Source organism: Chlorocebus sabaeus, chromosome 16, assembly GCF_047675955.1.
Source record: "Chlorocebus sabaeus isolate Y175 chromosome 16, mChlSab1.0.hap1, whole genome shotgun sequence".
NCBI lineage: Eukaryota > Metazoa > Chordata > Mammalia > Primates > Cercopithecidae > Chlorocebus > Chlorocebus sabaeus.
Window position 1 is genome coordinate 53167629 of NC_132919.1, and position 25729 is coordinate 53193357.

The 25729-nt window shown below is 52.0% G+C and overlaps 1 protein-coding gene across 2 annotated transcripts in view; it reads left to right on the plus strand.

The window, feature by feature from the left end:
• The first annotated feature begins 9739 nt into the window (after positions 1-9739).
• SDK2 (sidekick cell adhesion molecule 2) overlaps positions 9740-25729 on the plus strand; it is a 310564-nt gene continuing 294574 nt past the window's right edge. For both annotated transcript variants that reach the window (XM_008011913.3, XM_008011914.3), the window contains exon 1: positions 9740-10177. In XM_008011913.3, coding sequence (XP_008010104.1) covers positions 10114-10177 — 64 coding nt within the window. In that variant the 5' untranslated portion in view covers positions 9740-10113. The remainder of the gene's footprint in view (positions 10178-25729) is intronic.

The following is a 25729-nucleotide window of genomic DNA, read 5'->3' on the forward strand; positions in this document are numbered from 1 at the left end:
ATCCTGACTCAGCAGGTCTAGAGTGAAGCCTGAGAGTGCATCTGCAACACGTCCCCAGGCGATGCCCGTGCTGTTGGTCTGCATGGACAATATCCAGCTGCTGAGAGTCCTAGAAAGTGGGAACAGAGAATATGGAGGTGGGAAAATGACCAAAACTCAACAGAAGGAAGTTTCCTTGAGGAGAATGAAGGCTCATGTCCCAACCTAGAGTGAAAGAGCCCACTAAGCAGGATGAATGAAAAAAAGCCAACACAGAAATACAACCTGGTGAAATATCAGAATGAGAAGCATGAGTTCCCTCTAGAGAAAACAAACAGGTTGTCCGCAAAGCTATAAGCATAAAACTGACATCTTGGGTTTCATCAGAAATGCAGGGGCCTCAAATGTCTACTGTATCCTGAGAGAAGATTATTTTGAACCTAGGATTTTATATACCCAGCCAAACTATCACTCCAACGGAAGGATACTGGTGTAAAGCACAACTTATTGAACAAGAATCTTATGTCTTCTGCTTCTTGGGGCTATTTCTCATATCATCTTTCAATGAATTGACTGGCATGATGGCAATCTGAAATTCAGGAAAAGCAAGGCAGTAAAAGTGATGTAGTCTAGGTATACAGGTCTAATTTTCTGACTTTATCTAGAAGTCAACAGTTGAATAATATAGAGGTAAAATGAGGTACCATCACTTAGCAATGGGGGAGTAGGTCATGCCATTTCACCTTTAAGACGGGGAGGTGAAAGCAAGAGGCAAGGAAAGTATTTTAGTGTAAAGAAATGCATGCCTGTGATGGAATAGGCTTCAAGGGAGGCAGTGAAAAATAGGTTTAGGGAGATTGATTGGCATGAGAGTGAGGTGGGTGGCTATAAGGAGTTGGACTAGGATAGCAAGGAGAAAACAGCCTTAGATAAAATGCTTCAACACAATCAGGGGGAGGGAAACTGGGGTTTCCAGGGAGCCCCTCAACTCTTTGAGTTCGTAGGATTTATGGAGATTTAGTCCCATTTAGGGTATTTAAGAGGAGTAAAAGGAAAGGAAAGGGCCCCAACCTCAGTGTTCTCAACTAAATGTCCTCATTGTTTTTATGTAAGCATTGGCTGGCAGGGCTTAACTGGCTATGGGCAGACCCAGTCCAGGCAGATCTAAGCCAGCAGCTTATACATAAAGGGGTGAGAAACTTGAAGAGGCCATGAGCCCATGGCAGCAAAGGCAGAGGAAGAGGAGGGGTGGGGCAGAGCAAAGCAGGAAGGACGACATCCAGAGAAGTCTATAAAAGCAGAGAGAGGGGACCTGCAGGCTACAGGGCCCTGGGGCTAAGAAAGTGATATCAGCAAGCCAGGGTAATGTTTCTGCACCCAAGGCGGAGGATGTTTGTTCTCTGCCCCACTTCTTTACACTTGCCCCACTTCTTTCTTCTTGCTAGGTGTGGTTTTTAGCCAGATAACAGGTGCAGGGAAGCTAAGATAACCTCACATCACTGAGCTGCTGCCCTGATGGCTTCAGGCAAGTGTGGAAGGACTGACAGATACTTTTACCTATAAGACTATGGTGAGAGCAGACCTAGACAGGTGTATAATCTCAGAATCCAGATCAAAAAAATGTGTGGAATAACTTGTCTTCATTTGCTGCTAAAGCAAGGGTCAGCAAACTTTTTCTCTGAAAGGCTACATAGTTAATATTTAAAACTTGCAGGCCATAAAGTCTCTGTCACAACTACTCAACCCTGCTGTCATAGCACACAAGTAACTGCAAGAATAATCACAAGCAATATACAAATGAATGGACATGGGTGTGTGCCAATAAAACTTTATTTACAAAAACAGCTGGTGAGCCAGATTTGACCCATATACGATATCTATCAATCCCTGCTCTAGAGTAAATTCTACTTCCATTATCTCTAGAAATATTGTTCTATTATCTCTAGGAGTATAGTAAGCAGAATTGTTCATAAATCTAAGCAACCATTGAGGAATCATTTTTTAATCTTAATGGCTAATATCATTGAATCCTTATTAGTTGCCAGACTCTCTGTGTTATCCCATTTAATCTTCACAGCATTATAAGGCAGGTGCTTGTATCCATCTCCTTAGAAATGAGGAGAGTTTTTTTTGTTTTGTTTTTTGAGACGGAGTCTCAGTCTGTCGCCCACGCTGGAGTGCAATGGCATAATGTCGGCTCATTGCAACTTCGGGCTCCCGGGTTCAAGTGATTCTCCTGCCTCAGCCTCCCGAGTAGCTAGAATTACAGGCACATGCCAGCATGCCCAGCTAATTTTGTATTTTTAGTAGAGACGGAGTTTCGTCATGTTGGCCAGGCTGGTCTTGAACTCCTGACCTCAGGTGATCTGCCTACCTCGGCCTCCTGAAGTGCTGGGATTACAGGCGTGTAAGGCAGTATCCTCTGCTAGTACCTGTGAGGCAGGAATTTGAACTCAGATCTCTCTGAGGCTGCGTTCTGGCACTCATTCAATCTTGCATTTTGCCTCCTAAAAAATGCTTCCATCTTATCCTAGTATGGGTAGGCTTTGATCCTAAAATGTAAATGGAATCTTATTTTATATGCACTGGCTTTGAAGGATTCTGTAGTGTAAACTTTTATAAAAAGAAACATCGTTTTCAGAAACCAAGTAAGCAGCCCTAACTCATTCATAGCCTGACTTAGAATGTGTATATTGTGCATAGCTGATGAGAAGTGGCCTCAGGCCTAAAACTCACACTGCCTTTCAACTTATTTGGCTCTGCAAAGCCTTACTTCTTAGAAATTAATTTAATGTATGCGACTGTATATGTTGCCGACATTTGTCAAACACTGGGTTAATTTTTAGGGATTAGTGAGTGTTTGCTGTAAATCCAAATATCAGAAAACACACATTTGAGGTGTAAATAGCTTAATTTGCAAGGTCAACTGAAGTAAAGACACAGTAATGAAATTGAAAGGCTGTTCACACTTCTTGTATATTTTCTCTCATTGTTTTGATTACATTGAACAAATATCGCTTGGTCTGATTTTGATTAAATGCACAGAGACAAATAAACAAAAGTTCTTGCCTTCAAGCTGCTTGTATTCCAGCAGGGGAAGGTAGGCAATAAATAAACAAGTAAAATCTATGGTATATCAGATAGTGGTAAGATAGCTAAAGGGAAAAAAGTAAGAAAGGGGAAGTAGGGAGAACGTGTGTATGTGCACACTGCAGTGAGTGCACACGCGTGTTGGTGAGTTGGCAGGGCTGACACACAGCAGGGCATGCTGGTGGAGGGAATCAGGCAGCAGCTTCTGTGATTTGTCAGTACCTCTGCTTTGCCAGTGTTGACTATTTTGGCCATCACGCAGGAGTAGGATTGCCTTTTCAAAGCAATTGACAGGGAGATCTCACTGGCTGGGTATCTTCTAAACACCAATGCAGCGAGGGTGGAGACATTTGGAGGGAGGGCATTTCAGGCACAGGGATCTCCAAGAGCAACGCCTAGAGGCAGGTGTGGCTACAAATGGGCAAGGAGGTCCGGGAGGCTAGCCAGGAACATGCCCAATCAAAGGCACTCACCCTCTAAGTTGTGATATTTGGCTGTGTAGACTCTGAGAGGCAAATCCACTAGCTTGCTCTTGTACTAAGCAGATTAAATAAATATTGTTCAAGTTAGAGTTCATCGCTCTGTGATTTTGAATGGCCCTAAATGATTCTAAATCTTTGTCCAATTCAAAGATCAATGTCCCAGCCACCCAGAGGCAGACTTCTCCCTGATGTTTACGTATCTTATAGTAGACACATTAAAGACATTCATGAGTAAAATAGGTGCTGTTTTTGCTTCTGAAACTACCACAAAGTATGTATTCTGACCCCACCAACCTCCTCCTTCCTGAGACTTCCAGAAGCATGTTTACAGCGCCCTCTCCTGTCTGGCAATTGCGCTGGGCTTCCACCAGACTTGGCTGGGCACACACCCTCACCTCCCCATGGCCCGTGGCTCAGAATGGCTGAAACTGGCCCAGAGAGAGAAGATTCCCATTTCTCATGCACTCATGTCCTTCTCAAGCCTAGCCTACATTTAGCAGTTTTATTGTTTAAAAATACTGTCTCCTGTGGTCTCTTAACGTCTATTCTCTCTGGCTTGCATCTGGTTCCCAATCAGCAAGCTAGTGAGCATTTCTGCACCAGTATTGGTGGTTTGGGGATATTCTCTTCCATTTCTCCATGTCTCTTTTCCTCTTTTCCTGGAGAACTGGCGGGCACAAGCAGGGAGGAGCATGGAAGTTGGAACCTCAATCTGTTTAGGTCTATGCCCAGTCAATCAAATCCCAGGGCTTGAAAGCCAGGAGACCCCACAGTGGTTTTGACCTTGGCACAGAGAAGCTTAAGATACAGGCTTCCCCTAGCCCAACACAGCCACGGACATGCATTGAGCACTTAGGCCCATTCTCATAAGGGAATGAAAGCAAATTTTAGTGGGTAATTGAGGGTGGGGACAGAGCCTGGATTAGGATTGTGTCTACTCCCAAATTCCAATGTTGAAACCCTAATCCTCAATGTGATTGTATTAGGGGGTGGGACCTTTGGGAAGTGATTAGGTTTAGATGAGGCTTTAAGGACAGGGCTGCATGATGAGGTTAGTGTCCTTGTAAGAAGAGAAAGAGACACTCTTTCTCTCTTTCATTCTGTACCCCGATTCTCCCTCTCTCCTCCTTTCTCTATCTCTCTTGCTCTCGCTCTCGCTCTTTCTCTCTCTCTCTCTCTGCCTTGTGCAGACACAGCACACAGCAAGAAGGTGGCTGTCTACAGACCAGGAAGAGAGGAGCCTTCACCAAGAACTGAATCAGCCAGCACCTTGATCTTGGTCTTCCCAGTCTCCAGAACTGTGAGAAATAAATGCCTGTTGTCAACAAAATTTAGCTCTGTACATCGATAAAGATGGCATCAAATCAGAAACAAAAAATTAAGTGCATAGGGTGTAAATGAAACAAGAAGAGCCGCAAGCTGATGACTATTGAAGTGGGCATAGATAAGTAGGGGGGTCTATGCCAACACTGTCCAAAAATATGTCATGCGAACTATATATGTCATTTCAAATTTGCCAGTCGTCACATTTTACAAGGTAAAAAGAAATAGGCAAATCCATTTTAAAAATTATCTTTATTTAACTTAATAGTTCCGAACTATAATCATTTCAACGTGTGTCAGTAGCCCCATCGGAAGTGCTCTGTCTCACACACGGCTGGTGGTTATCATACTGAACAGCAGAATTCTATGCTAGACACTCTACTAGTATGCATGCTGAAAATGTTTTCCAGAATAAAAACAAAAAGTTGACAAACCAGAATGCCTGTTGCTTACACTGCCCGGTCTATGGTATTTTGTTATGTCAGCTGGAGCTGAGACAGGGACTCAGGGCTTCTCTCTCTCCGATTGAGATTAATAAACCACTTCTACCTCTTCCACTACTTTCCTTTCTCCATCTTCAACACAGAACAAAAGTGAAAAATGAACGTCATGAGGTATTTACTGGAAGCCCTTGTTTCAAGGCAGTGCGGTATCTCAGTTCCCTGCAGGTAGTATAGATGGCTTTGCTGGAAGTCTCTACTCTGGGGGGCCCTGGCCCAGCCCCACCTACAGCAACCCTGAGAGCAGCCTCACTCTGAGGAATGAGACGCTGGGAATGGCATAGTTGGGAAGCACGAATGAGTGATTTTGCTCCGCAGCCCCATAGTTTAAAGGCCACCTCCACTCTGCCTCCTCTTCCGGCCTCATTCATTTTTCTTCTACACTGAGTTGTGTCCAACCCTTGCGCTCACTCCTTCCGCCTTTTTTTCCCCGGGCAAAATCGCCACCAGAGTGCATTTCTTGGCTGAGGGCAGCCCCCAGCTACTTGGGAAGCAGAGAACTTGGGATGAGGGAGTGGGTACGGGGTCTGGGGAGGGAGCAAAAGCACATGCCACTGCCTCCCCAGTATCACTGTCACTGCCTCCTGGCTGGTCCCTGCCAGTCCCCGACACATATCTGGGGCTGCCAGAGGATACAATCACCCTGCAATTGCACACTCTGTTCTAGCTGCTGTTACATTTGAGATTGAAAATGGAAAAAAAAAAAAAAAAAGACAATAACCATATTGAAAAGCTGACGCTGTCCCTGCCCAGCCTTTGGTTTCTGTGTGGGAAATGGAGTTTGATGTGGAGGGACAGCAGACTAAGGGGGATCTTGGCCTTCTGTGACCGAGCAGCTGCATCTGACTGTCCTGGGTTTCGCCTTCATGCTCCTTGGTTGGGACATGGGGGTAATGCTCCTCCCACTTCGAAGCCTCCCTCACAGGATTCTGCAGGGATGCCTTTTCGTTGACTATGTGTGGGATGAAAGGCTAGGAAAAGGGCCCTATATGGGGTTCAGTGAGTGTTTTCCTAGAAGGGTAACATTTGAAAATCACATCCACTTGGAAGGGAGAAGGAGACAGAGCAGAATAATCTCGGCTTTTCCTTCTCTTTGGAAGTGTGTTGTGGTGCTCTCTGCTTCCGCCTTCTTCCCTCGAACTTACGGAGCCAAAGGTATGGAGAGGAGGGTCTTCAACAAGGTGCGGGCCCTGGGGATGAGGGAAATGGGATATAGATGAGGAAGACCCAGGTTCCATCCCGAGTGTTCCGGGTGAGCTGTCTGTGTGGGCCCCAACCGGAAGGGGCAGGCTTGCAACAAGGAAACAGCGTAGAGCCTGGGAAATCCTCGCAGCCCTCCTGACGTGGCGCCCACTGTAACTGCACCGATGCAACCTCTAATTATACCGCTGGTGGCAAGAATGAGCTCATGGTGTCTGCAAGTGACTTTCCCAGTAACGAGCCCCTCTCAAAGTGGCAGACTCCCAGCTCAGCCTTCTCCTGGGCCAGCAAAACTCTGGCAAGAAGCAAAATCAGAGAGTTCCTTCCTGTGTGTGTATGTGTATGGGTTGGGGCCAAAAAGAGCTCAAATCTTCTTCATCCTAGATGGATGGAGACAGAAATTTGCTGTAGGAGTTGCAGGTGGAGTGGCGTCCTTTCCTCTCTGACTCGCAGGCATGCCTGGAGACTTCCAACAAAGAAAAGGAAATCTTCCTCATGCCGGTCTCTGGCGGGCCCCCGTCCCACGTGTTAGGGATTAAACTCTCAGAAGGTTGTAGGGCTCCAAAAGGTTGTGCAAGAGGCCTCCTCTTAATAAGGGAAGGATGCTGTTCGAGGCCCTAGGCACGTGGAGCTCACATTCCTGGCTGCTGGACTTGTGGAAATTGGGCATGATCAGGGTGGAATCCACCCAGGTTTCAGACTTTTGTGTCCACACAAACTCCTACCCTCTGTGACGTAAACAGAGATGAGGCCCTTTCTGCTATCTGGCCTAAGAGAGAGGAGAGGTTCCCCGCAAATACGGCTCTCAGGCCCCCTCTGTGAGCGAACGGTGTAACAGCACCCTAAAGACCAGAGCTCTTCCTGACAGACTGGGAAGAGCCTGAGCTCGCAGCTGGGGACATTCAGAGCATGTAGGGGCTGTGTACTGTCACATCTGGGCATCATTAAGCAGGTGGGAGTGGCATGGCCACCAAGGGGAAGGAGAGCTGGTCACATCTAGGCTGCCTGCCCCCGAAGCCCTCCCATTTACAAATCAGTCAGCCAGAGGGGCTTCAGCTGGGGATGGAGCAGGTTGCCAGGGGGAAATGTTGTTTGAATTAGGTGATTGAAAGGCTGTAGGAAAGGCAAGCCAGCTCCTCAGACATTTTTAATAAATGCTCATGGTTCTTCTTCCAAAGCAGGTGAAAGGAGTGTAAGTAACAATGTGTTTGCGGTGGCTATGCCTATTCCACAGCAATCAGAAGGGGTGTCCTTGGGGTGGGAATGAGCCCGGGAAAGAGTTGGCAATCAGTGAGTGACAGTCCTAGACGTCAATGAGCAGAAAGGCTAGGCAGCGGTGGAGGGCCAGACTAAGCAAGACCACAGAGAGAGAGTACAGAGAAGCACCGTGGCAAAAGGTGGAGTGTCTCACTAGCTATTTCCTGTAAGAAAGATCAGACACGCAGGGTCGACTTCTCCGTTAAGCACCGCAGGCCCAATGCCAGGGACCATAGCCTTTTGGGGGCCCATGAAAATGTTTTAATTTCTTTTAAAATCAGAAAAAATAAAGCTTTAGGTTGAAGAACATGTTTTAATATACAATATTAATATACTTTATGCCAACGCAGTTGCAAAATATTATTTTTAATAATTTTGTTAGCAGGGAAAGGACTCCACCAAGGCGAAGGCACCTTAAATTTTCCTAGCGCCCAGGAAATTTTAACTGAAGCCTGTGAGCCCCAGCTGAGCTTCTTGGAGTACGCGCTAGCTCTGTGCCACAGCAGAGGACGCCTCCGGGCTCTCTTGTTTGAATTCCTCCACCAATGTCCCGTTCTTCTACTCTTTACAAGCCGGGCTCCGAAGGGAAAAAGAAGAAACAAAGAACGCACGCTCCTTGGCACCAACTTCACTTTCTCAGGCTTCTGCAGGTCCCAGGCCTCCCGACGTCTCCCTCTCCGCCCTGAGCATTTCCAGACCTTGGAGAGCCTGACTTGGGAAGGAGAAACTGGAATCAACCGCCGCCCCCCAACCAGTCACTCCATGTCCGGAAGCGGGCTGGGGGCTCCTGGCTATGGGAGACTCTGGGAGTCCTGTGAGGCCTTTGAGAGAGGGGTGCGAGCGAGGCCGGAAGGAAAGGCTGGGCAGAGAGCGGAGGGGCTCGCGCGCATCTCTCCCGGCAAGGCGGGAGGTTGGCACTGCTGCCCCCCGGCGGGTCCCAGAGCCACTGGGCGCCCGCGGCCGCACAGTTGGATTATATTTCTGCGGGGCTCGCTCCCGGGCCTGGCTCGGGGCCGCCGCCGCCGCCCCTCCCGGCGCGCAGGCTGCTCTCCAGTCGCGGCCACGGGGTAGCGCTCGGCCCCCCCTCTCCGCGTCTCCGCCTCCGCCGCGCTCGTCCCCGGCTCACGCTGCCCCCGCAGCTCCCGCTCGGCGCAGGCAGGAGCGGCTCTCTGGACGCCGAGCCCGGGAAGCGGAGGGCGGCGGGCTCGGCGAGCAGCGGCGGCGGCGGCCGAGGCGCTGGCGCGGCCGCTGCTCCTCCGACCCGGGAGGTCGGCTGTCGCCGGGCGTCCGAGGGGGCGCCGCGTCCCCGGAGCCGGGGCTGCCCGCCGGGCTCTCGGTGCGTCTCCCCGAGAGCTCCGGCCGGGGCGCGGCGGAGGGCAGAGCCGCCGGTCTCCATCCTCGGGCCGGCAGGAGGCTCCGCGCCCGGGAGCCGGCGACAGCCCGCGTCGCTGAGCCCAGCACCCGCCCCCGTCGCCCCGCGGCTGGCGCGGACATGAGCGCTCAGGGCTGCGCGCCCGGCTCCGGGACCCGCAAAGTTTGCTAGCCGGCTGGGCGCTGAGCCGAGGGCGCGCCCGGCCCCGACGCCCCCGGAGGAGACCCGGAGTCTCCGGATTCAGCGCGAGGGCTGTGGAGCCCAGAGGGGGGTGGCTCGGCCCCGCCAGATGCTGCCTGCAAAGTTAGAGAGAAGAAAACTTCAGCTCCAGGGAGATTCGGACCGCTATGCTCACCGCGCCCCCCGAAACCGGCGCCCCTAAAAGAACCCCCGCACCCGCGTCTGCCGCTGCGCTCGGCTCTGGCCGGGTCCCGGGGGCCAGGCGCCTGGAACGGCGGTGACTGTGTCGGCCGGGAGAACCCAACCAGGGGGCGGGGAGGGGGCGGGGGGCGGGCAACGTGGCCACCGGAGGAAGTTTCCTGAAGTTGTCCATTTATTCCTGAGCTCGGCCGGCGATCCGGCCGGATCGCAGAGGCCGCCCTGCTTGGGAGAAGTCGGAGTTGAGGTGCTAAGGCAGAGAGGCGCCCTAGTCCGAGAGGACGGCTTGGCCTCTTTCTCCCTGCTCGCCCCTCGCCTTCCGGGCGCGCTGCCGGACTCGGACTAGTACAGAAGAGGAGGAAGGGTTGGGGTGGCCAGCGCTGCCCCTCTCGGGCATATTACGCCTGGGGCACAGAGCCGCGTAGACTGACTGTCTCCTGGGACGAAGTCACGGGGTACCGGACCCCACCAGGATTATAAAACAGGGCGGAGGGAAGGGAGACCCCGAGGACCCCCCTCCAGGCTGGTCACCATGTGGGGGCTTTTGATCTGGACGCTGCTGACTCTGCATCAGATCCGCGTGGCCAGAGCCCAAGGTAAGGAGGGACCCCCACGTGGGGACGGGGAGGCGGCTGGGAGAGTGGGCGGGGGAGGGGCGGCGGGAGCTCGCCGGCCTCACGGTGGCCTCCAGGACACCCGGCTTAGCCGTGGTAGAGCCTCTCCAGGGAGTTTCAAGACACCCCATCTCCCGAGTTTTGGGGGCTCTTTTGGGGGTGGGGCAGCCTCTCCGAGACTTGTGGCTTCCGAATGGGGGAAGGTGGGGAAGACCTGGGGAAGCAGAGAAGAGCCCAAGGTGAGGTGGGAGGGGCGCTCCCCTCCCCCCGTCTGCTGTGGCTGCCCTGCGCCAGCTTGGGAGGGGAGCGACATTCCGTGCCGGGCTCCAGGCTCGACTACACTGAGCTTCCCAGACCGAGCTCCTGGTGGCCTGCTCGGTGTCTGCGGGGAAGGGCAGGGCCCCTGCCGGGCAGGCGATGGCCTCCCCGGGGCAAGGGAGTGGCGTGGGCGGGCGCTGGGAAGGAGTGCGATCGGGCGCTGAGTGCCGGGTTGCTCGCCCCGAGAGAGCAATGGCCCAGCTTGGCCACGTACGGGAGCCCGCCCCGGCTGCCCGGCCGGCCGCTGTGGCTGGGGGTGCTTCGCTGCGCGAGCCTGGAGCCGAGGTCGCGGGTGCAGCCGCGGACCCACCGTGGGGTGGTGCACAGGGAGGGTCTAAGGCCTCCCCTCCCACCCGTCCACCCACACCCCACATCCCCGCCCCTGCCTCCAGCCTCCAGCCTCCGCTGTTCGCTCGATCGTCTGTGCAGCCACTCGCTGCTGTGACCTGTGGCTGCCGGGAGCAGCCTCGCGGTGGAGAAGGGCTAGTGGCTTTGGGGTTGGGAGTGCTACGAAGGATCCGAGGTGTGATCTGCGCTGCCCGCTTCCTGAGGGTGGATGCCCAGACGTCCCCCTGGTCCCCGGGCAGGTCCCCGCGGGGAAGGGCGGCTGCACCGGCGGTTCGTCGCCTCTGGGGTTCGCCGATCCAGACAGTGGTGTCAGCGGTGTCCGAGCGGCGCCTGCTGGGGGCCGAGGGAGACGAAGCCTGGACTGAGCTCTAGGACTCGCAGGGCTAGGCCTTCACTCTCGCAGGTTCAGGAGGGGGCCACCCCCACCCTAGGGGGCCAGACTGTGGGGGCTGCAACCCACTCCCCACGCCGCCTCTTGGATCTCCAAACCTTCTGGGAAGAAGGGACCCCGTGCGCCCAGCATCAGGCAATCCAGAGAGCCAAGATCAAAGAGATGAAAATAATCAGTTCTCACTCACAGGGCTGAGGGGAGGATTTTACGAGGTAATTTACGTAAAAGCACTTAGAAATTTTGTAACGTGCTCTATAAATGTAGGGTAATAAAAGTTATTATTTTTATGATCATAAAATCTTTGAACAAGCGAGGACCTCAGAGGTCACCTTATTTTAGTAGCCATTTAACAGATAGGGAAACTGAGGCCAAATGGCATTAAGTGACTTGCTCAAGGCCACTCTGTGATCTGGGGGCAGAGGCAGGTATGGAACCAGGTGAGTTCTGAGCCCCTCTCCTTCAAACCAGGACTGGCTGCATGGAGGCTTCTTGTCTGGGCCCCCTCTTTGTGGGGTCCCAGAAGGACCCTGATGCTGGCAGAATAGGAATGGCTTGTCCTTCATCCTGGAGCACCCTCACAGTTGTGCTCTGCAATAACCAGCGTTACTAGCCAAAAGCCTGAACGGCGTGGAGGGAGGGGATGCCAGCATCTGTCTGGACCCTTCTAACTTCATTGCTCTATAGACTTTTCAACAATGGTATGATTTCCCTGGGCAGGTGGCTCGCCAATTCGTGTCTCATCTAGGACCAGGCCCTTATGGAGTCCCCAGGGCACCTGATGGCCCTTGCTTTGGGGTCTTCATGTGTCCCTTCCTGCCGCACCTCCACACCTGTGCCATCCACTTGAGGCTGAGATCCCACCCCTCCTGCTAAAGTTAAGGCCAGGTGGTCCCTGTCCCTGCGCCTCCTGCGGGAGGGGCTCCCCTGTCAGAAGCAGAGAAAGTCTCTGTGATTGATTCACTTTCTGTCTGCTTTTCTTGTTTGCTGCTTTTTGTGTGTCAGGCTGCCCAGGTCTCCTGCTGCTCCGCTCGTGTTCTCTGGTTCCCAGAGTGTCTTCCAGCATCGAACCCTCTCCTGCCATGTGTGTCCCCCGTGACAAGCCTTGCAGAGGATTGTGGGAATGCAGTCCTAGGCTTGGCAGTGCTGGGTTTGGGTGTGGGGGGGGGGGGTGGGATTAGGGTATGGGATCCTTTCTTACCTGCTTTGGGGCTAGAGAGTGAGTTTCTTCCAGTCTCAGACCGTGACATTAATCCTTCGGGGGTAGCTGAAGCCACTAGCACTGTCATTTCTGAACCCACAAGCCTGATTCTCCAGGCATGGCACAGAATGAGGGACCAAACAGTTGTTCCTCCCTTGAGACAAACTTCACATCGACCACTGTCACCAGATTTCATCTCAGCCTGGCTGTTTTTTTAGGTGCTGGACCTGAACGACATCACCTGGGTAGACTGAAAGCTAACATTTGACCGTTGTCCCAATGCCCAATGGGTCACATGATTCAAACTCATTTCCCAAGCAAAGTGCAGTGAGGTTGTAGAAAGAGCATTGAGGTTGTAGACAGAGCAGCAGAAAGAACGGGCTCTCATGATCTGGCTTTGCCACTTCGCTGCGGACACGCCTTCTGCAAGGCTCTTAGCCACTAAGAGCCTCAGTTTCCTCATCTGTACACTGGCAATAATAGCTCTTGCCTTGTAGAATTGCTAGGAGAATTCAAGGTATTCCAGGGACAGGGCCCCAGCCGGTGCCTGGTATATAGAAGGTACTTAATGCATGGCAATTATTATTGTTGTTAGGATGGTTTTAACACTAAGCTAGGAGTCCATGAAGAATGGCATCCTGCCACCCACCAATATGACCTTGAATTATTTTTCCTTACCCAGGAGGTTTCTTTAAATTCCTTCCATGGCCACATCACTGTGTCTCAAAGAGTGGCCCTCAAGCACTTAGCTCCCGGGGAGTCGTAGCAAAGCAGATTCGTGGGCTCTACTCCCAGACACTGATTGGAAAGGTCTGGGTGAGCCTGGAAGTCTTTTAACAAGGGCCTCGAGAGATTTCCCATGTGCTTGGAAGCTTGATTACTGCTGGAGGTCATCTTGGCCAGCCTGAGAGGTTGGGGGGAGGGCAGGAGCAGCCGAGCCAGCTGGTCCAGAAGTTTCTTTCAAGAGAATCATGCCTGGGGGAAGAACAGAAGGAAGGGAATCTGAGCCGAGTGAACAAGGCAGTGGGGAAAACCCTGAAAGGGGACTGGAACCCCCAGCTCTAGAGGCTCCTGAAAGGCTCCAGAGGGAGAAAGTTTAGTGCTGGGAGCTAATCACAATAAAAGCCAACAGTACACGAGGGAGCGGGATGAAAGTTTAATTACATGGTGTGGCTAAGCTGTAATTATTAATTACTGACAGCAAAAAATAACTTATTGATCAGGGCCTTTTGCTAATTACCAGGAGGCCGAGTGTCGTGCTTGCCTGGGGCTCAGCTGTCAAAAGCCCCACTCACGAGTGGAATGGAAGTGTCTCTGCTCTCCCGTGCCCCTCTTTCCCCACCCTTTGCACCCCTTGGCTTCAGCTGGGGAGTCTGGAACATTCTGGCAGTGGTTAGATGAGGAATATAGCTTGGTGCTTCCACTGGTTGCAGAAAATGGCCCCTGTCTGGGAGGAACAGAGTCAGGACCGCCACCCAGAGGCTACATCCTGCTGGCAGCCTGACACCTGCCTAGCAAATCCCACCCCTGAGCCCCCCCCCCCCCCCCCGACACACACACCCTGCCCTTGCTTCATGCATTTGTTCGGCAAATATTTATCGACTGCCTCTCCCTCGTGTCCTCTACTGGAAGGCCAGCATAGGGGCCAGGAACCTTGTTCTACAAGGGAAAGGAGGCTGGGAAGGAGGCCAAATTCTTTACAGCGATTCTCTGTTTAAACAGTGCCTGAATGGCTGACTTTAAAATGAAGTGTTAACCTGCATATTGGTCCGCATTTGACTTTGTACCACAGGACACACAGTCGGGCTGTAAGCTAACAAGGAGGGGAGAATGGACTTGTCTTCCGTTCAGAGGACTAATGGGAGTCATTGCATTTGACTTGAAGACACACAAAAAGTCATCTAGGACTGTCCTCTGCCCACAAGGCCATCTGGTCTCTGCTTGCATACCCCTGATGATGGAGAACTCACTACTGCTCAACACGAGCTGGTTGTTTAGTTATGTTTTATGCTGATGAAGACATTGGTCTCCTTATAGCTGGTTTTCCTAGGATCAGGCTGTGGTTGAAGGGGTCCTCTGGCTGGAGCCCCCTCCCTGTCCTTCCCGACTCCCAGCCCCTCTGGGAGGCAGGAGGCTGAGTTGGAATGGATGTCGGGTGTGATCCCTGCGGGGTTTCTACCCCGCTCCCCCTGGAGCATGTTGCCGCAGACAGCCCTGGAGCTGCCTAAAGCGGTGGGAATTAGTCATCATAATTTGGGGCCTTGGGATGCCAATAGCAACAAATGGGCCAACAGCAACTGGCGGCTGCAGCCCACTGCCTGTAATGGAAAGGAAAACAAGCTGGTTGCCGAGACAGCCTGGGTGCCCCCTCCCCTAGGTGTCCCACCCGTGTCCATGTGCTGGGCAGGAGACAGAGCCAATCAGCAGCGTTGAGCAGGGATGCTCAGCATCCCAGGGGGAAGGGAGAGAGGGGACAGCGGGGCTTGTCCCTTCAGATTCCCTGGGCCCAGTGTCTGGATCAAAAAGCCTCTTGCTGAACCCAGGGAGCCCTGGGGAGGCCCTTCTCCTGCAGACGTGGTGAATGGCTCCCAGTGTGGCTTCTGCCTCTTTGAATCCTGCCTCCATCATTGGGCAATGCTGAGCTGAGCCAGTTTTCTCATCTGTAAAATGAGTAAGGTTAAAAATAGTTGTATCTACTGGCCGGATGCAGTGGCTCATGCCTGTAATCTGAGCACTTTGGGAGGCCGAGGCCGGCAGATCACTTGAGGTCAGGAGTTCGAGACTAGCCTGGCCAACATGGGGAAACCCCGTCTCTATTACAAATACAAAAATTAGCCAGTCATGGTGGTGGGAGCCTGTAGTCTAAGCTACTCAGGAGGCTGAGGCAGGAGAATTTCTGGAAACTGGGAGGCGGAGGTTGCAGTGAGCTGAGATCACGCCACTGTACTCCAGCCTACACAACAGAGTGAGACCCTGTCTCATTTTTTTTTTAAAAAAGAAAAGATTGCATCTACCTTATAGTCTTAGATAATCAAATGAGATTGTCCAGATCACTTTGAAAATGCCCTTTGTAAATGTTAAGTTCTTATAATGTGTCCATCACAGGCCAGGATGATGTCCCGATCACTGCCCCTCTGCTCCCTAGACATGAACCTCCCCTCCCACCTCATCTCTTCACTCCACCTGCACTCACTCCTGTCCCCACACTGATGGCCTCTTGTTCCTGGAACTCACCAGGCCTCCAACATGGCACTCGAAGTTCCTGCCTTTCCATCATTGGTGCCCACACCACCCAGATGTCTACAAAGTTCACCCTTGTTTCCTCCAGGACTTCCTCCTAACGTCTCTTATCCATCTCGGAGCACCCTGTAACGTGGCATCTCCCAGCACCTGCCCCCTCACTCTGCATCATTTTCTCCATTGCACTCAGCTCCAGCTGACATATATTGACTTGTTTTTTTATTATTGGTCTCTCTGGAGAGCAGGAGCTTTGTTTCATTCATTGGTATATTTCTAGCTGCTAGGGCAGTGCCTGGCACATAGAAGGAGTCAGCATAATACGAAGAATGAATGAATGAATGAATGAATGAATGCTTACTGGAGGCATACAGCCCGCGGTCATCTGGCCCCTACCAGCTCCTCCAGCTTCCTCCCAAGCTTCTCGCCCCATCTCCAGAGCTCACTGACTTGTGAAATGCCTCTGGTCTCTGTACATCCAGCACACCCCATGCCATGTAGCCCTCAGTGCACTGAGCAGCGAGGCACCTCAAGAGTGGGGGCCCTGCCCTCCAGCAGCTCCCGTGGATGCATCCATGGAATTGGGTAGTGTTGCCATTGAGACAGGAGCCCCTGCTCAGATTTTCTGGCCATTTTCCCAGCTCTTCCTGATGCTGGCCCGACAGATGAATCTGCCTCTAGCAGGCCTGGTCTCTGGGTTGGGCAGACCTTGGATCTCTGCTGAAGCCCCATTAGCTGAACTCCAACTTTATGGTGTGAAGGAAATTGAGAGGAGGGGTAGAAGGTTTAAGGGGTAATGCCATCCATACATGGATGCACCATTTGAAATGCACAAGGTCCTTGATTAATGCTCCAGAGGAAAAGGGAGAGGAAGATCGTGCATCAACACTTATATTCCCAGCCAGGCGCGGTGGCTCATGCCTGTAATCCCAGCACTTTGGGAGGCCGAGGCAGGCGGACCACCTGAGGTCAGGAGTTTGAGACCAGCTTGGCAAAACCCTGTCTCTACTAAAAAATACAAAAATTAACCAGGTGTGTTGGCACGTGCCTGTAATCCCAGCTACTTAGGAGGCTGAGGCAGGAGAATTGCTTGAACCTGGGAGGCAGAGGCTGCAGTGAGCTGAGATCACACTACCGCGCTCCAGCCTGGGCGACAAAGCAAACTCTGTCTCAATAATAATTATTTAGCCTGTGTTTCTTCTGATTGTAGCCCATTCATTAGAATGGATCACATGGTCCCACCCAATGGCAAGGGAGCTAGGAAGTGCAGGCTTTCATGTGCTGGGAAAAGACAACCGGATCTCATGCATTGGCAATGCCTAGTGTTCCTTCATAACCACAGAGAAGACATTGTGGTCTCTGCCTTTCATACAGAGGGTTACTTTACACAAGACATTTTTACCTTACACATTCCTAAAGCAGAACCCCAGTCTGTGTTATTACTTCCTTGTTTGGAGGCTTATTTTATTCCCCCTTAAGCCATTAAGAAGTGGTATGTATAGGATCAGAGCCTCAGAATTGGGCTGACCTGGCTTCAGGCTCTGTCATCTGCTGTCTGTGTCACTCTGGGTTAAGTCACTTAACATTCTCAACTTCTATTTCTTTGTCTGTAAAACAAGGAGAAAAACCTTCCAAGGCTTAAATGAGATAATACACATGGAGCACTGAGAATGGAGCCCGACATATAAGTACTTGTTTAACAAATGACTGTAACTATATTTGTACTTCTGTGCTTGCCCTCCAAATGACCTTAAGATAAGATCTCAGATTGCATTAAGATGTCTTCTCAGTATCTTTGCTGTATATTTCACCCATATCTTCCACATCTCACCATTTTTTTTTTTTTTTTTTTTTTGAGACAGACTCTTGCCTTGTCACCTAGGCTGGAGCTGGAGTGCAATAGTGCAATCTTAGCTCACTGCAACCTCCACCTCCCAGGTTCAAGTGATTCTCCTGCCTCAGCCTCTCAAGTAGCTAGGATTACAGGCACATGCCACCATGCCTGACTAATTTTTTGGATTTTTAGTAGGCATGGGGTTTCACCACATTGGCCAGGCTGGTCTCAAACTCCTGACCTCAGGTGACTCACCCACCTCAGTCTCCCAAAGTGCTGGGATTACAGGCATGAGCCACTGCACTTGGCTTACCCCATTTTCTTTTGCTTCTTTCCCAGTTTAGAATCTTTTTGTCTTCCATCCTGAGCTCACGTTTGGTGCACAGTTCTGCTTGTCAGACATGGCAAGGTCCATTACAACTATCGTCTGCCTCAGTCCTTCCTATCACTCTGACGTGGATAAAGTGAGGCTGAGAGATTAACCACCCAAGGCCCTCTAGCAGGGAAGTTGAGGAGTCAGGATTTGAACCCAGGCCTCTCTGGTCCCAACATCTGTCCTCTTTCCACTGCTCTAGGCTGCCTTTGGCTTCCACGGCATATGTCACTGTCTTGCCAAGGAGACACAGCCATTCTCCAGGGAGATGCCCAGACAATTGTGCTGTTTGAAGACGGGCTGGTCCAGGGAGGGTGGTAGAGTTTGGAAAGAGGCCTTGGAACTCCTCCTCCTCTTCCTTTTCCTCCTCCTCCTGATTCTCCTGGCTCTTGCCTCCACCCTGGCTGTGTCTTCACTGGGCCTTAACTTGGCAGAATGTTGAAGGTCTTCTACTCTCCTCCGTGTCTCCATCTCTCTCTGGGGTTGGGATGCCCCAAAGCTATTTGAGGAGTTCCCTTAAGGTCACTTGGGGCATGCAGAACTGGCTTGCCAGTAACTGAGCCACACAAGTGCCTTCTAAATTGAACGGGGTGTGAGGGTGGGGAGGATGAGGGGAAGAAAGGCAATTAAAGTTTGATGCCATGTAGGAAGCTATTAGTGACCCAGAGGGGTGATGAAATTTTGATGATGTGACAGTCCTAACGGAAGGAAATATTATTTGCCATAACGAGGCTCATTCAGGGAATTCGGCATCTGGGGCGGACACCAGTGACTCTCAAGGGCCTGGTAAAGCCAGGACTCTGGAAAATTTCCCCTCCCTGGAGGTACAGATCTGGGAGGCCCAGAATCTGAGTAAAGGTCCAAAATATCACTGGGCACCTGAACAGTTGGGCTGTCACCACATAATGTGAGTTAATTATGAATCTGGAGCCAATGATTCATTTGCTGCTTCAAACTGTGAGAGCCAGAGCAGAAAGTGGCAGCAGGAGCTTAGGCGGGACAGCATAGAGCACCAAGAAACCTGAAATGGGCAGGGCGCGGTGGTTCACGCCTATAATCCCAGCACTTTGGGAGACAGAGGCGGGTGGATCACTTGAGGACAGGAGTTCGAGACCAGCCTGGCCAACATGGGGAAACTCCATCTAAAAATACGAAATACAAAAATGAGCTGGGCATGGTGGCGCGTGCCTGTAATCCCAGCTACTCGAGAGGCTGAGGCAGGAGAATTGCTTAAACCTGGGAGGCGAAGGTTGCCGTGAGCCAAGATGGTGCCACTGCACTCCAGCCTGGGGGACAGAGTGAGACTCTGTCTCAAAAAAATAGAAACCCAAAATGCAGGTGACTCCCTGGGCTCAAATCCTACCTGTCGTTTACTGCCTGGGTGACCTTGGATGAGTCTGTGCCTCAGTTTCTTCATCTGTAAAATGGGAATAACAGTTGGGTTGTGACAGGGTTTAGCGAGCTATGCTAAGCTCTTAGGATACAGTGCTCTGTGTATCATAAATACTGAACAAGTGTTTGTCATGTCATTGTCCCTAGTATCTTTATCTTGGAAGCAAGGTCCATTTGGGGCCTGCAGTTTGACAGGTGCCCCTGCTCCAACAGCTTTTGTTCTTTTGTCTTTCACAGACATGCCAGTGGCATCTAAACTTCTGCTATTAGGGACTTATGGATTTGGTGAAGACGTTCTCTGTCTCCAGCTTAAGATGCAAATATGGCACAGAGAACCCACCTATGAAGCTATTATTAGCTGTTCAGCCTTAAGGTGAATGTATTTATTGGATCCTCCCATAAAATCTGAAATGTAGGTGGGTAGCTTTCATAGACATCCCATTTGCTCTTTATCCCCAGTCTATGAAGGAGGCTGGCCAGAAAGTATTAATGCTATTAACATCGTTAGCATGGAAGTTCAGAAATATTAAGTAACTTGCCGAGTTCGCTTGACTCGTAAGAAAGAGATGATGAATGCAGGTCAGCTGCCTCCCAGGCCATTGCCTTAGATCTGGCCAAGATACACACAGTCAGGAACTGTTTGTCATGCTGCTGTGGGCCGGTGGACCCAGGATAGGCTCATTTGACCACAGGCTTCTCTTTAACTTGGGTGGGCACAGGAGGAGGACACAGAGGGCAGCCTGGGATGGCCTCTCCTCTCCGTAAGGACACTTGGAGCCCCCTCTTGATGACCACAGGGTCTTAGTGATAGGCTCTGGATGCTGAGACCTGTCATGTCACGCCCTCGCTCTCAGAACTCTGGCAGCTTCCCCACAGCTGCGGCCTCAAAGGCAAGCTCTCCACAATCTGGCCCCACGCGCCACTGCAATCTCGCCTCCTCCTGTCCCAACACCAGCCTTCCACCAAGCTCACGCTGCCCTCCCCACCCTGGCAGCCCATTAGCACCTTCCTTTCTCCCCTTTCGAACCCCTGTTCTCCTCTCCACTGACCCCAAAAAGCCTAGTGTGAAGCCATCCCTGACCTCCGGTTGGGACTCCTCCTCCCAGTTGTTCCAGTCTAGATGTCTCGCTGGGCACTTTGGCCTTGTTGATTCTGAATCATCTTTTAATATCCGTGTGTAACTGATTTCTTTAATTATGAACTCCTTGAGTTTAGATAATAACCCTTCATCCACAAGAACTGAGGTATTAGATGTAAATTATTTCTTGAATTAACACACTTAACTCTTTAAAGAGTGCTAGGGAGGTAATAGTGAAGTCAGAGAGAGATGATAACAAGTTCATGACTCTGCGTGGGCCTCAGAGGCCACAATGGAAGAGTCTCATTGGGTCCTTTTGGGACAGGCCTTTTAGCCTGTGTGGCCAGAAGTGTCCTCATTGGAAAAAGGTAGAAGGTAAATGCAGCATTTCCAAACTCTTCCATGATGTTCCATTCATGGTAAGGAGGGTAGACACGTGCCCTGGGGTATCCGGCTGTGCAGCCTGAAACTGCCTACTATCCCATGACCTTTTCCTTATATATTTCTAAATTTTATTTTATATTTAATTTTATATTTTTTGAGATGTCGGTCTCCGTCACCCAGGTTGGAGGGCAGTGACGTAATAAGAGCTGACTGTGGCCTCAACCTCCTGGGTTCAAGTGATCCTTCCCACATCAGCCTCCTAAGTAGCTGGGACCACAGGTGTGCCCTACCGTGCCCAGCTAATCATTTGATTTTTTGTAGGTACAGGGTCTTGCTCTGTTGCCTAGTCTGATCTCGAATTCCTGACCTCATGTGATCCTCCTGCCACTGCCTCTGAAAGTGCTGTGGTTCAGGTGTGAGCCCCCACACCCAGCCTGTTTTAGTTTTAAAATGTGTGAATATGTGCAATCTACTCCATGGTCTATCTGAATTCTATCCCAACACACAAAAGATATGTGAAAGCCGGTCGATGCTGCTGAAGATGTGGTTTGTAGTCCCCGTGGCTTCCTGGACCCCCTAGAATATATGTCAAAATCTAGTCTTGAAAGACTTGAATGAGTCACCTCATCTGTAAGATTCTAAGATGCTTTACATGTAGATATTTAAGCTGTTTGTGTTTAAAATTTTCTGTGCTGTTTTCCAAAGCAGTTGGACCTCAAACATAGTTGAGTCACTACCTGTATTAGTCAGGGTTCTCTAGAGGGACAAAACTAACTGGACAGATGTATATACGAAGGGGAGTTTATTAAGAGTATTGGCTTACACTGTCAGAAAGTGAAGTCCCACAATAAGCCATCCGCAAGCTGAGGAACAAGGAGGCCAGTCCAAGTCCCAAAACTTCAAAAGTTTTTGTGCAGCCTTCAGTCTGTGGCTAAAGGTCTGAGAGCCCCTGGAAAATCACTGGTGTAGGTCTGAGAGTCCAAAAGCTGAAGGACTTGGAGTCCGATGTTCAAGGGCAGGAAGCCTCCGGCACGGGAGAAAGATGGGAGGCCAGTAAGACTCAGCAAGTCAAGTCCTTCCACGTTCCTCTTCCTGCTTTATTCTAGCCATGCTGGCAGCTGATTAGATGGTGCCCACCCAGACTGAGGGCAGGTTCGCCTCTGCCAATCCACCAACATAAATGTTATTCTCCTTTGGCGACACCCTCGTAGACACACCCAGGAACCATACTTTGCATCCTTCAGTCCAATCAAGTTGACACTCAATATTAACCATCTCACTGCCTATCTGCTATGGCTGGCCTATGGCCGTGCCTTCAAGGGTGGTGGGAGTGAGGATACGACTGTTGCCCCTCCCTAGGGGACCCTGCTGCTTGGGTGATTGGGTAGTATTCTGGATTCTTCTTCAGCTTCACCCAATCTGCTCCAAACCATTAGAGGACCTGTCTCCTGGCTTCTCCCTGGACCTTCCCACCTCCCCCTCTTCATTTGGACCAGGCAAGCCAATCAACACCGGCAGTGGAGTCTTATTTGGAGACTAGTTGAGGGCCTGAAGACTCTCTTAGTCAGAGGTTTGGGCTCTGGGGTCACTATGTCCACCGCCCAGGGGCCTTTTTCGTTTAGATGTGTGAGTACCTTCCAGAAGAGCTGAGGCTCCCAGAAGACCAGCCCCTTGAAAAGTAGGTCGTTACTGTGTGTGGCTGGTGCCCCATGCAGCTGCAAGCACCTTGCCCTCCCCATGCAACACTAAGGAAATGTTCTTGATTAGGTTCAAGCATCTCCTCCCAAAGCATCCACCCAGCCCCCCACCAGGGTTTCTGGCCGGCAGCCCGCCTGCCCATCCCTGATGTTTGTCTCTGGCTGCCCTGGCTCGAGGACTCAGAACCCAGAATGGAAGAGGGGCTTCTGCCCTGAGACGGTGCCCGGTGCTCAGACCCGATTGCTCAGTCAACCCCAAAGTCTCCTCCCCACGGGCAGTGTTGGCTTTGGACGGCTCTGGCTGGCTCAGCCTGGTGACCTTTGACTTCCCCATTTGGAGTCCCTCTCTGTGCCCCGGTGTAGTGTCTACAGGCAGAGAGCTGGTTGGCCGGCAGACCGTCGTGGAGCCTGGGCTGCCAAGGAGGGCCGAGGGGAGTTCCTCATTAGCTCGGCTCCAAGCTCATTATCCGCCCGCGCATCACTGGGTGAAAAATGGTTGTCGTCGGGACAGTAATAAATACGCGGCTGTCAGTGTTGATGTGATTGCACTAATGAAGAGAAATCAGCCCCAGAGAGGAGGCGCTTCCGGCTGTGGCTTGAGGTGGCTGGAGAGCTCTGTCCACTGCCCGTGCTCCTCTGTTCCAGAGCCCCACGAAGACAGAGAAGGGAGGTGTTGGCATTTAACCCCTTCCTCCGCAGGCCCTGGTGGATGAAGAACATAGCAGGTGCTGGAAACCACCAAGAAGAAGGAACACCGTTCTGCCCCAGGGAGCGGGCAGTGTGCTAAGGGGCTGCCAGCCTCAGCCTAGGCCTTGGGCAAAGGCAAGCAGGACCAGTGGGGTGGACAGTGGTGCTTTTGAGGGCTCAGCCTCCCTTGCAGAGCCCTGGTTTGAAGCAGGAAGGCGTGGGGAGGAACACAAGGCCCATTGTCCGTGCCCCCAGGCCTGCCACCTCCCCTGGAATGTTAGGACTTATTGTGTCTCCAGAAACTTGGAATGTCCAGCCCTAGGGTGTAGGGATTAGGCCTCTGCTGAGAAAGAGCTTGAGGGGCCCTGGGTCCTTAGAGCTGAGGCTGAGTCCAAACTGAGGCACAGCCATGCCTCCTAGACGCTGGCAGAGAAGAGAGGAAGGACACTTAGGCACCTCATAGTGCCAGGCCTTGGGGGAACCTGGGGGTTGAGGAGAGAAGGGCGGGATGGGAGGGATGAGGGGGTGCCCTTCCATCTGGGGTATCAGGAGCCACATTCTGGGAGCCCAGGTGTCACCTGCCTCTTGATGCCTCCATCAAGGGTGGCCTTGATGAGGGGGTGGCCTAGAGTAGTGGGTCTCACACTTGAGCCCCATTAGAAGCCACCTGGGGACCTGTTAGAATGCATATTCCTGGGCCGCATTCCCAGAGCTTCTGAAGCAGTGGGTCTAGGAGGGGGGCCTGGGAATTTGCATTTCTGACAGTTCCCAGGTGACACTGCCACCGCTGCTGGTCCAGGGAGCCCACTCTGAGAAGGCCTGGCATAGAGGTTTGAAGAGAAGGTGCTTCCCCTCGGGCCTGAGTCAAGGTGTCATGGTGGTGACTGAGCTGAGCCACTTCTGCCCATGGACTCCGTGTTGGCTGCTGCAGCTGCAGAGGGCTACAGTCAAGCTCGGTTAACACATGAACTTGAACTTGGCGATGGCCTTGCACCAGGTGGGGGGTGGTGTTGACCAGCACTTGTTCATCTCTTCTTCCTTCAGGAAGCTCTTGGCCCTCCTGTCCTGCCTTAAAAGAAAGAAAAGACAATCCAGCCCAGAGCCCTCCTTCCTGAGAGAAGGAGCTTTTGCTAGAAGCTCCAGAGTAACCCCCACGAGTCAATGGATAACCAAAACCATGAACCTCTTTTGTGCCTCATGTACTTATTAAGCACCACCTGTGTACCAAGTCCGGTGCCCAGGATCCAGCCCAGTCTAAGGCAGGTCCCTGCCCTCAAATTGCTCATGGTCAAGTGAAGGCAGCAAGCCTGTGGTTGGTCCTATAGGACTGTGTGAAAAGTGTTCATTGCAGGGAGGAATCGGGTGATTTGGGAGTCCAGAGGGATGACCTGAGATGCTGCCCCAGAGGACGAGATGACATAGAAGCTGAGTCTTGTAGGATGGGAGGGCCCCCGTCTTCCCTAGGAATTGCTGGGGTCTTCACTTTCATCCTTACTGCTACCAAGCAGCAATTATAGGCAGCAAATACGCACCTTGGTGGCATCTAATCGCTAAGGCCAAATTGTACCTGGCCACACCCTGAGTGGCTTCTGCCCTCAGGTACTTACACTCAGGGTCACTTGCATTCCTGGGTAGCAACCATCTCATAGAAGCTATGCAAGCGTCAGGAGGGAAACAGCAGCTTAAACCACAGTGAATCATCTAAGCACACGTGGGATGGGCAGATGCGTCTGGGGCTTGTGGTCTTTCTTCCCAGCACCCTCCTTTGGCTCCGGATCCTGGAGCCTCCCTAATGGCCGGTATCTGAGCTAAAACGGTAGGGAACAAGGAGAATGACTAAGGTCAGGTTACAAAGGGCCCCCTCACTTTATAGAGGAGGTTGTGCAAGAACAAGAAAGGCAAGTGAGGTGGGAGCTCAGGAGCCTGGCTTCCCTGCCCCCTCCGCAGGCTCCACCCACTGCAGTTATTGGCCAGTCTCTGGCAGGACTGAGTTAGCTAGACCCTCCTTGGTACCATCCCCCATGTAGGAATCAGCAGATTGGGAGGGGAGAGCTGCAGAACAGCTGGAGCCATGATCTGCCTTCTCCAGCTCACGTCCGGGGGGGTCTGGGCACAGACACCCCAGATCCACATCTGGGTAGCCACCAGCCTTTGCTAGGGTTGGGAGGGGGTGGCTGAAGAGCCCGTCTCTGGGATATGGCTTGGAAGGGGGCCATACTTCCTCCCGTGTGCCCCAGCACCTCTCTGGAGTGCGGTGGGTTTTTGAATATCCTCTGCAGGGCTGGGAATCAGGGAGGAGGAGTGACCAGCCTTGGGCTGCCCCGTGAGCAGCAGAGATGGCCACTTCCCTGGCTCTCCTGACCCCAGAACTGGCTGTTGGTTCAGGGGTGTAGCTCTCTGGGCCCCTCCCAGGTGGTCAGTTTAGCTGTCCTATGCCACACCAGCCCCAGACACTCAAGGCCCATGAGCGGGATTAGGGGAGCCCGCAGCTCAGCTCCCGGATCAGGAGCTTTTGTGGTTCCCCAGAACTCAGGGCATCATAAGAGCTCACAGTGGCTGAGCCTTTGCAGGCGCAATGTTATTCTAGATGCTGTCTG